Source organism: Centroberyx affinis, unplaced genomic scaffold, assembly GCF_046629955.1.
Source record: "Centroberyx affinis isolate AG114_WGS23_722 - 3 ecotype Tasmania unplaced genomic scaffold, CSIRO-AGI_Caff_v1 ptg002853l_1, whole genome shotgun sequence".
Taxonomy (NCBI): domain Eukaryota; kingdom Metazoa; phylum Chordata; class Actinopteri; order Beryciformes; family Berycidae; genus Centroberyx; species Centroberyx affinis.
The window spans coordinates 430,663-441,455 of record NW_027280989.1 but is presented as its reverse complement, the minus strand read 5'-3'; the positions used below and the strand labels follow the sequence as shown (position 1 = coordinate 441,455).

General features: G+C 39.9%; 2 protein-coding genes across 4 annotated transcripts; both read left to right on the top strand.

Moving 5' to 3' along the window:
• Window positions 1-1,902: 1,902 nt before the first annotated feature.
• On the top strand, window positions 1,903-4,386 carry snapc5 (small nuclear RNA activating complex, polypeptide 5). The gene is made up of 4 exons (XM_071536314.1): window positions 1,903-2,056; window positions 2,385-2,512; window positions 2,604-2,684; window positions 3,537-4,386. Exons 2-4 carry the CDS (start codon window positions 2,423-2,425, stop codon window positions 3,729-3,731), a joined length of 366 nt encoding a protein of 121 aa, XP_071392415.1. The 5' UTR covers window positions 1,903-2,056; window positions 2,385-2,422; the 3' UTR covers window positions 3,732-4,386.
• A 1,554-nt stretch (window positions 4,387-5,940) lies between these two features.
• Window positions 5,941-10,788, top strand: lctlb (lactase-like b). Of its 3 annotated transcripts, XM_071536311.1 has the most exons (13): window positions 5,941-6,028; window positions 6,144-6,304; window positions 6,455-6,542; window positions 6,638-6,747; window positions 6,869-6,997; window positions 7,373-7,468; window positions 7,584-7,638; window positions 7,745-7,910; window positions 8,319-8,592; window positions 8,754-8,880; window positions 9,029-9,228; window positions 9,609-9,672; window positions 10,615-10,788. In XM_071536311.1, the coding sequence occupies exons 1-13, from the start codon at window positions 5,941-5,943 to the stop codon at window positions 10,728-10,730; spliced, it is 1,674 nt and encodes a 557-aa protein (XP_071392412.1). In that variant the 3' UTR covers window positions 10,731-10,788. The 3 variants fall into 3 exon arrangements, with proteins under 3 accessions (XP_071392412.1, XP_071392413.1, XP_071392414.1); XM_071536312.1 differs by lacking the exons at window positions 5,941-6,028; window positions 6,144-6,304; window positions 6,455-6,542; ... (1 more) ...; window positions 9,029-9,228; window positions 9,609-9,672 and having other exon boundaries at window positions 6,908-6,997; XM_071536313.1 differs by lacking the exons at window positions 5,941-6,028; window positions 6,144-6,304; window positions 6,455-6,542; ... (2 more) ...; window positions 9,029-9,228; window positions 9,609-9,672 and having other exon boundaries at window positions 6,908-6,997.
• The last annotated feature ends 5 nt before the right edge of the window (window positions 10,789-10,793 follow it).

Genomic DNA, 10,793 nt, shown 5'->3' with positions numbered 1-10,793 from the left:
GTTCGGGCTATAATAAGAAACGTACATTATGGTCACAGGATATTTAGAATAAAGCAGTTCTATATGTGGATGAAGCGGGTATGAACAATGCTATATCTGAAACATAAATAGCCCTGTATGACCTTCTGCTGTTCTTCCCTCCGGCCTAAGATCTGCTCATGAAATGATTGTCTAGTAAAGCAATAGAAGGTATCTGGTTTAGGAAATTTGAGGAACCTACATCTTACAGCAGCTCTTTTTCATGTGTGTGAACAGAGACAGGTATGTCTGTCCTCTTGGCTGGGCTCCATTGTTAGTCTCCAGTTGTGCCTACGTGCTGTGATTATCAATGCACACATCTGGATGGACTTAGTCAAGGAATCCTATAAAGAACCTAATGGGCTCTTCTAACATTTTTTGAAGACTGATTAAGAGCCGTTTCAGATCTGGTTCACATCAATGAGTTCCATCTGTGATTTATTTGAGTTTTCACTGAATTCGTTATCTACTTTACTTGCTCCCTTTCAATGTTACCAGGGGTTTGGTGGATGGGGGATGGGGGGGGACATGCATGCCTTGTAGGTAACATGCAAGACTGCTGTATATTTGCTTATGGGGCAGTGCAGATGCTTTGACAAACAAGTAGTGGTGCAAAGGGCCACTCCATCAATGACAAACTGCACATACATGTAAATCCTACAGTAAGTGTTCTCTTTTTGTACCCTGAAAGTGATCCCAGCTTCCAAGTAATTCAAAACATGTTAGAGTCAAATGGCATGAAAGGATGCATACTACTTTTATAAACTTGTTTTTCCAACAAATTTGTTTTTAAAACATGAATATTTGCTTTGAAAACCCCTTGGTGTTTAAGTGTTTTTTCCCCCACTTTTACTCTTGCTAATCATAAAATAAAACCACTATTTGGAGTTACGCCAGCATGAAAGACAAATTTACACCTTGCATTAGTTCAGTCCTACCCAGCATACAGTCTGCTGAAGTAGCAAGCAGGCCTAGCTTAGGGCCTATTTGTCTTCCAGTAGTGTGACCTTTACGTTTTATGAGGGAGACTAACACCATGAACTACATTTGTTACAAATTAGGCTTCCTAGTGCCATAAAGTTGACACCTGCCACTTCAAACCTCTGTTTGGAGGGGAGGACAGAGCACTGATAACCGGGTGGAAGGAAAGACATAACTAATGCGTGTCTACTTGGTCATTCAGACTGCAAAGTATGCAAGCATTGTCAAGTTTGTTATATAAGACACAATCAAAATTAGTCACTCGACTGACTTACATTGCAAGACTACCACAACGTTTTCTTACCGACTAAAACGTCTGCTTAAAGATCTAATCGACTATTTTCTTACTTTTCCTCACCACAAAGCAGAATCTATCGTCGCTAACCACTCTGGGAAATCCCTGGTGATGCCACAAGATGTCGCCAACAGACCCGCATGAATTGGTGGGCGTACACTATTAGTGCTGCCTTCAAGTGCTCCTCATAAGCTCCTACTTTTGAACGTCAAAGCCTAAATACGAGTTTTGGTCGGAAATAACGACAAAATGGACCCTGGAACAAAAGTATTTATTATTACGATTGTTATTTAGAAATTGAATGGCACAGAACAACTTTGTTTTGTAGTGACAGAGTGACGAAGATGAGATATTTGCACACCAGGCATGTAACTGTTTTTTTTCTAATTAATTTACCAGCCAAAACTTGTTGTAAACATGAATTTTACCACATTGTTGTCATTCGTTGTTGATAAGGCTTCCATGCTCTCAGTCCCTAACCGTCAGGAAAATGTCAACATTACCAGTCAAGTTTTTCGCACCGTTCATGCCGTAGTGGCGATATTTCCGACAGCACTTAAAGCCAGAATTAGGCCGGATATGACTTCAGGGCCACGTGAATGAATGAAGCTTGCAACAAAACATTGGCTACTACAAGTCAACAGCTTTGCTAATTGAGCTGAAAACAAATACTCTGAAATACCCAGTCAGGAATTGAACGTAATCTTGTGTATCATCGACTTCGACATTGATATGGAGCTGTAGGCAGAGGTCTAAACAGAGGTAGCAAGTTCAAACTGTTCTTTGTTGTTTGTTTGTTTTGCATGGGTGAGAATTAGCTTAGCTTGGAGATACCGCTATTTAACCAAGCCGCTTTTCATCAACAGCTAGCTAGCAGTAACACTAGTTTGTACACAACTTACGTACCATCTTTATTAGGGCTGAGTTGGTCAGAGTGTGTACCGTTGTGATGGTTAAATACCGATCTTTTTGGTAGATATGCTACAAGTGCATAGCTAACTATATAAACTGCATTTAGCTAGCTGTAGTGGCTGGCTAGCTAATGAGCTGATTTTACCGGATTTATGAAATTTGTTGGTTTCACTTTCAGTATCGAGTAATGGTCTAACTGCAACGATACCAGTAAACATGCACAGTCGTCTGCAGGAGTTGAAGAAGGAAGAGGAGACTCTCCTCAAAATCAAAGTCATGTTACAGGACCAGCTGAATAGGTTGAAGGTGAGTGGGAGGGTTCAGGACTTGAATTTCTTGGAGTTGGTATTTCTGCCCTTTATATGATATGATGTCCTGTGTTCCCTCTGTGTTTCAGTTTGAAGAAGGGGCCTTGAAATCAATCATAAATGCTCAGATAGATGAAGGAGCCTCTCAACCTTCATCCCCAGAAACAGAGGTAAATTGCTGTGGAAGAACAACAGAAATAAAAAATGCATTTCTTGAACACTTGATATTAGTTGATAGCACTGTTATCAGAACATCAGAAAGATAGCACAACTCTCGTTCCTCAACTGTCAAGTGGAAGACAGTGTTGCTAATTCCTCAGTTAAACTTATTTTTTGAATCAGAGTTCATAATGAGTCACGTTATAATAGGTTCAATAGCTGTTGTGTATGTTTATCAATTCATGCTGTACACTTGTGGGGTGTTTTTCACATCATTTCAACAGCTGTATCAATTGTGATGCTCTTCCTCTCTATGAAACGTAGGAGTAATAAACAAGGACAATTAAATGTTATAATGTGCAGCCTATTCACGTTCTTTCACTCTGAAACATGCATAACCTATCTGGCAGATTTGCCATTCAAAGATAGTGACTCATTAACTGACAAAGTGTATATGTTGCCTGCCATAATGACTTGTCTTTTGCTGACCTTGAGAAAGTTATTACTGCCTTTATTTTGTCTTGTTTAAACTTCTGTAACTATCTTTAGTCAGAAATCCCTCTGATGCTAGTGCACTATGCAACAGCAAGGCTTTGAACCCAAACTTAGAGACGGGATCATATTAACCACATTTCAAACATCTCTACACGTGTTACTGAATAGTTTTAGATAATAATGCATATAATTACATACAGGCTTTTATAAAGTTTTATTAACATTTTATTCTTGTTTTATTCTTGTTTGAATTCATGTCCCACATTCTTATTGTTTGCCTTGTTTATTAAAATTTTTGTTTGTAACACACTTTTTAAGATTGATTTGAAAATGCCTTCTAAGTTTATGATTTATTCACATTATTACAGGTTCATGTCAACCTTGATGATGAGGGTGAGATCAATCAAACCAAACTGCTATTGAGTGCCCCCGTAGATTATGATATGGAAGAGGAGGAAGACGATGAAGAGGAGGAGGAAGATGAAGATGATGAAGAAGAGGATGACAACAATCTTGATCTAGTGCCTGAGGGGGATGAGGAAGAAGACGAGGATGATTACTGAGATTCTTAGCTGCCTCAGTATTCCGGTGGGCTTCAATATTTGCACCACCGAAGAAGAACCATGCATAAATGGACAGTTCTTTATTTGTTGACTTATTTTGTATCACTTAAGAAGTTTAATTTATTTGTACGGAGCGAATAGCAATTCAATGTGATGAAGTGTTGATAAGTGGATGGTAACAGTCACCGTGTGATGAAGTGTGGTAACAGTGTTCTCTCCTTTGCCTAGTTCAAGGCATGTCGTTAGGATTGCATACCATATTAGAATTTATGTGTCCATTTTCCTGATAAATGTCTCACTGTAATGCAGTAAGACGATGTTATTAGGTGCTTGTAGCTTACTGGTGATATTGTACATCTGGAAGATAAGAGGCTGAGCAGCAATTCAAACGAGTTGAGATGTGTCTCTTAGCATGAACATGTATGGCTGGGCCATATAAGCGGGCAGTGAATCTGCATTATGTAATTAGGGATAATTGTAAGCACAAAATAAAATGTTTTGCATAGGGATTGCCTGACTGATTTTTACAATATACATCTCCAGTCTTAACCCAATATGCTGAGTCCTAGTCACATTTGTAAACGATAGATTGGTGGACACCATATCAGATGTAAAGAATGTATACTTCATGGGGTATGGACAGTGAGAGGACAGATTTTTGTTCTGTTTCCTTCTCAAATACTGAATCAAGGTTATACTTGTGTCACATTCTTGTCCTGACCTGACCTAGGCATCCACTTTTGCAAATGGGTAATGCAGTGCAAACACTTTCCACCAGCAAACCATTCAGCATTTTCTAAACAGCTAAAACAATGCAGCGAGCCTGACAATACAGACCTGCTTTCCCAATACAGGGACAGCTCTGGAGAAGGGTGGTGCTACAGCAGATAACGTACAATAGGGATTGCGCCGATAGATATATACAGCTTTCCACATGGTCCACTGATCCAGGAGAGCTTACATTCACACAGGGACTTGGGTTCAGTACATACTTCTGCTAATGAATACTTCATAAGGTACACAGGTAACTGCACATCTACTATTCAAATCAAATTTCATGGTGTGATAGGGATGGATTTTGTGGTAGCATTTATTTCCTTTTTTGTTGTGTGCGCAAAGTTAAAATGGCATGTGTTGTAATTCTACTGTATTTGATGCAGTTGACTGTAAATAAGTGGTTTCAAATTGTTTGTAATTACCTGAACTGGAAAAGCCATGTCACTACATGATTGCTTCTAGGGTGGCAAGATTGCAATTCAATAACAAGTTATTTCCATGAGGAGTACTGAGCAAATAATGCCAAATCCATAGGAGCTAGTCAAGAGAGAAAGTGCGTATGTCAGGAAATTTATATTGCAATTAAGATTTCTAATGGCATGCACATGGACAAAAGGTTTCAGGTTAGAAATCTGAACATGGATCAGAGTTCTGATGAATAATTCCACCTTTACTTATTTACTTGTGTCCTTTGGATCAGACTGATTACATGCTTTTTAGAATAACATAAAAGAAATGTAATGCTCATCTGCTCATATGCTCATTTGGACATCTGTAATGGAAAATTATTTACACAGTGAAATATGATGTCTCTATTCATTTTCCAAGACTTGTAAGCACTTGTAATCAAAATATTTACCATGACAATGCAACACATTGCACCAGTTTCTAATTATTCCTTATTTTATCCCTCTGTTGTTATATCATAGTGTACTGTAAACATATCAGCCTCTCTCACATTAACTTTGCTTACAGAGGTGAAACCATAGTTTGTGAGGGATCAGTCTGCCTCAGCACAATGAGCTCACACTTCATTGAGTCTGAATAGGGGCATTTGGCTCTGCATTAGGGACATGAGACCCCCCCTATAGTCCATTGCACTGGATGCTTCTAGACTGATGACAATTTATTCTAATCATATTAGTCCGTACACTGTTTCTAATCTTAGACTGTTTTCAAAGGAGAGGTTTACGTGCATGTGTGTGTATGCATATGAATGTATGCAGATACTCTTGGACATATTGATGTTTTTGCTCCATACCAAGCTTGGTACAGGGCTTGAGTGGTGTCACTGAGATTGCAGTGATGCTGAATGGTTCTTGTGTATGTGCAGAAGTCAGCGAGCAACTGGAGTAGAACGAGACAGTGACTGTGCTGCAGGCTCAGGAATACCATGCTGCCCCGCTGTGCAGTCAGGGTGTGCCATGTGCTTATGTTGGTGCTGTGTCTGTCTGCGGCTGAGGACTTCGACTGGACAAAGAACGACCGCGGCTCCTTCTATTATGGCACTTTTCCAGCTGGTATGAGCACTCAGCAAGTCCTATGCACACGAGTTGTTCTTGCATTTACTAGGATACATACATTGCCTCCTATGTCATCTAACTCTCAGTTGGTTGGTTGTTGGAACATTATTAGGATTTTCGTGGGGTGCCGGCAGTTCAGCCTATCAAACAGAAGGAGCCTGGGACAAAGATGGAAAAGGACTGAGCATCTGGGATGTGTTCGCCCACAAGAAAGGCAAAATCCTACGTAATGACACTGGGGATTCCTCTTGTGAGGGCTACTACAAAATCAAGGTGTGGTGATCAGGAAAAAAACCTAGTACAGAAACACTGCCCATCCACTTTGTGTGTGTGTGTGTGTGTGTGTTTGTGTGTGAGAGAGAGGGAGAGAGAAGGGCCAAAGCAAATATAATTATATCAGTCCTCTGTGTTTATGTTGCACAGGATGATGTCTCTTTGATGAAGGAGCTGAAGCTGAACCACTACCGTTTCTCCATCTCCTGGCCCAGACTCATTCCCACTGGCATTAAGTGTGAGTGACTGATGTAGGAACTGAACTGGCACATATGATTCAGTATGTTGATGGCTAATGCTGAAGAGAACTCTGTGCTTTAACACCCTTTGCAGCTGACCATATCAATGAAAAAGGAATCCAGTACTATAATGATCTGATTGACCATCTGCTGGAGAGCAAGATCACTCCCATTGTCACTCTGTATCACTGGGATCTTCCACAGGTTGGTACAGAGAATAGTGATCATCACCAACCTCAGTCTCAATACTTTTCTATTATAGCACTATATATTGATTAATCAATTCTGCTTTACTGGGTGGATCTTTCTCTTTATGCTATTCTAGGTCTTACAAGAGAAATATGGTGGATGGCAGAATATTAGCATGGTCAATCATTTCAATGAATTCGCAAACCTGTGCTTTGAAAGATTTGGCAACCGAGTGAAGTACTGGATCACTTTCAACAATCCATGGGTAGGTTCATTTGGTTTGCAGTTATGTTTTCACATGCACTCACGCCTTGTAACATAAGGAGTTTTTCAGTGGTCGAGATTGGATAAACATAGTTACCTGTTGCTGTAATGGACAGTGCTGTGCAAAAGTCTTAGGCACATGTAAAAACATTCTGTAAAACAAAGATGCTTTCAAAAATAATGAAATGAAAAGTTAAAAGCTAACCCTAACCCTAACCCTAACCCAAAAATGTATTATAAAAAGCAGTCTACTGACACTAATGCAGAAAACAAATAAACATTTAAGTCAAAATTTATATAAAAGATCTAGGGTGCCTAAGACTTTTGCACAGTACTGTAAGTATTGTAATCACACTGATATTCTACTCCACCACAGTCCGTAGCAGTTGAAGGTTATGAGACAGGTGAGCATGCTCCTGGACTGAAGCTGAGAGGAACTGGAGCCTACAGAGCTGCCCATCACATAATCAAGGTACGAGACTGGCTGCAAATGTATTCTATCAAAGTGTCATTTATCAATTAATGAAAGTGACTTTAAACTAAAATGGAAATCTTATTCATAACACAGAACATTTTTGTTTTCTTAGGCGCACGCTAAAGTTTGGCACACATACGACACACAGTGGAGGGCGAAACAAAAAGGTAAGCTAGGTCAAAGCCATTCAAGTAATAGATAGACTTAATTGAGTATATACCTCTCCACAGTACAATGTGTTTGTGCACTGAGAGCTGCTGTCCACATCTGCAGGTCTGATTGGCATCTCTCTGTCTGGGGACTGGGGAGAGCCAGTGGACATCAGCAACCAGAAGGACATCGAAGCAGCTGAGAGATACGTCCAGTTCTACCTGGGCTGGTTTGCCACACCCATCTTTCACGGAGACTATCCTCAAGTGATGAAAGACTTCGTCGGCAAGTTACATTGTGCACAATTCATCAGAGATCGTGTAAATGGAAAGTGGTATTAGTCATTGGGAAAGTCATTATTTTGATTCTAATCAGTCTAGTCTAGTCTAGTTTATTTATATAGCCCATTATCACAGTCAAGTCTCAAAGGGCTTTACATACCATCATATACATGTTATATACCATACTACATCATATATACATACTACATACACATCATATACATCCTATAGCCTACTACATCATATACATACTTCATATACATAATTTGACTGCATCATCATGTACATACTACACATACACTACATTATGTAGCATACTACGCACAAACACACTCACGCCTATGGAAAATTTAGAGTCTTCAATTCACTTGACCTGAAACTAACCTTGATTGTGTGTTCCTTCCGTGTCCAGGAAGAAAGAGCGGCCAGCAGGGTCTTGGGACGTCCCGCCTGCCCACGTTCTCCTCCCAAGAGAAGAGCTACATCAAGGGAACGTGTGACTTCCTGGGCATTGGTCATTTCACCACCCGCTACATCACCCAGAAGAACAACCCATCAGGCCGCGGTGGCAGCAGCTACTTCACTGACCGTGACCTGGCTGAGCTGGTTGACCCCCGCTGGCCGGACCCCGGGTCAGAGTGGCTCTACTCCGTACCTTGGGGTTTCAGACGCCTGCTCAATTTTGTCAAGGTGAATCTTGCACCCCATGGTGTGTAGTGAATGATGCACAGCAGGTTACAATTTGTGCTCTACTTTATGAACAACTGAAATGAGTGTAAGACATTACCCCTCTAGTCATTGATTTAATGTAAAAGCAACTTACATCATACTGTGATTTGTTCCTCATTTAGACTCAATATGGGAATCCAATGATCTATGTGACAGAGAACGGAGTGTCTGAGAAGATGTTATGCACAGAGCTCTGTGATGACTGGAGAATACAGTACTATAAAGACTACATCAATGAGATGCTAAAAGGCGAGTTAGCACTAACATTAATGAAGTCTATACATACCAAGATTACACTATACAAGAAAAAAATATTGGCATTTATGTTTCATTTTTATCTGGTAATCAAGAACAAAATAATTCTAAATCTTTTTTTTCCCTCTATGGTGTCACTCAGCTATCAAAGATGGCGTCAATGTGAGAGGCTACACTGCATGGTCCCTGCTGGACAAGTTTGAGTGGGATGAAGGCTACTCCGAGAGGTTTGGCTTGTACTATGTGGACTTCAGGAACAAAAACAAGCCCCGCTATCCCAAGTCTTCTGTTCAGTACTACAAACGCATCATCAGCTCCAACGGATTCCCCAATCAGAGAGAGGTGAGAGATGGTGTGGCTGCTACAAGACCTGCTTCTAATCCCTTCCTTTTGTTAAGGATTTTTTTTTACTGTTAATAGCTTTCCACATATACAGATACACTCAATTTCTTTCTCTGAAGTTATGACCTTTGGATTAATTGGTAAATACTCTCTGATGATCAGAATCAGAATAATTTTATTGGCCAAGTACATTTGCACATACAAGGAATTTAGCTTAGTGGTTGCTTGTGTACATTTTTAAAAGACGGAGAAGAATACAAGACAATATAAAACCAATAACACAGTAATATAAAAACAATATAAACAGTAGAAGAAAAAGATAAAATCATGCCCTTAAATAAATAAGTAGTGATGAGTGATTGCACCAAACATCTCCACAGGTTGAGAACTGGAGGAGGAAGGCCACTGAGACCTGCTCTTCCAGCAACCAGCTCCTAGCTGCAGGTCAGTCCACCTATAACATCCCTTACCTTGTTTAAGGGTGACAGAAGGTGAATAACTAGCTGGGGTAAACAAATAACGATTCTGACCCAAATATCAAAAACATATACTTAAAGGAAAAAATAAGATCTACAATTATAAACAGATTTGATTTGAATAGGTGTTCCCGTTCTTTCAGCACCTCAGAACGCACATAAACAAATTATTAGTTAATTAGGAAAGGTGGAAATAGAAAGACTAGCTACCAAAAATCTCTAACAGGATTTTTCTTTGTTTGCCCCTCCAGCTAGAAGAAAGTCCAAGGAACATGCAGAAATGCCAAAGGTTTGGCCAGTGCATGATGAAGTGTAGAACTTAAGGGGTACATATATCTTTTATTGATGCATCGTCCTTTTGTTGCTCTGTGATTGTGTGGCTTTCAGTCTGACTTACAGAGTGAAGTTTGAGCATTTTTAACACTAACTTGAACTTAACTATGACTTTGCGCCTCCCAAACATTAGCTTGTACTTATTGCATACAGTGAGCAACTGCTTTTTTCTTCATGTTAAGTTTTACGGGTATGCCTTAAATCTAATTTGCAACCAAGGACGCTCCTTTTGATATCACAGCAGCTTTGACAAAAACTTGTACCTATACCTCATATCTGTGGAAGTTGTGCCCAATACCTGCATGCAGTTCTCAAAGGGTTAATGTGCCTTCATCCAACTCTGAGTAATTTCTCTTTCTTTATTAGAGGAACAGCGGAGTACTGCTGCCAATATTCTAAGACTTATACATGGTAAGGACACTCATGCTCATTATAAATCAGATCAAAGAATACTTAGGAAAATGATTAACCCTTTGAGTGCTGTGCTTGAGCATCATTAGACTGCTTTATAAGCAGTCTGCTCTAGGCTACACAATTGTGCAAGTGAGTCGTTAATGTGTGTCTGTGTGCTTTGCAGACCCTTTGACCAGCCACATGGAGATGGTAACTGAGATTGTTGTTCCCACTGTGTGCACACTCTCTATTTTACTCAGTGCCATCTTCCTTATGTTCCTGCTGCGGAGGCGGAATTAGAAAACAGCTCTCAAAGTGTGCATGTTTACAATCACAAACAAACACATACTCATATTGTACGTG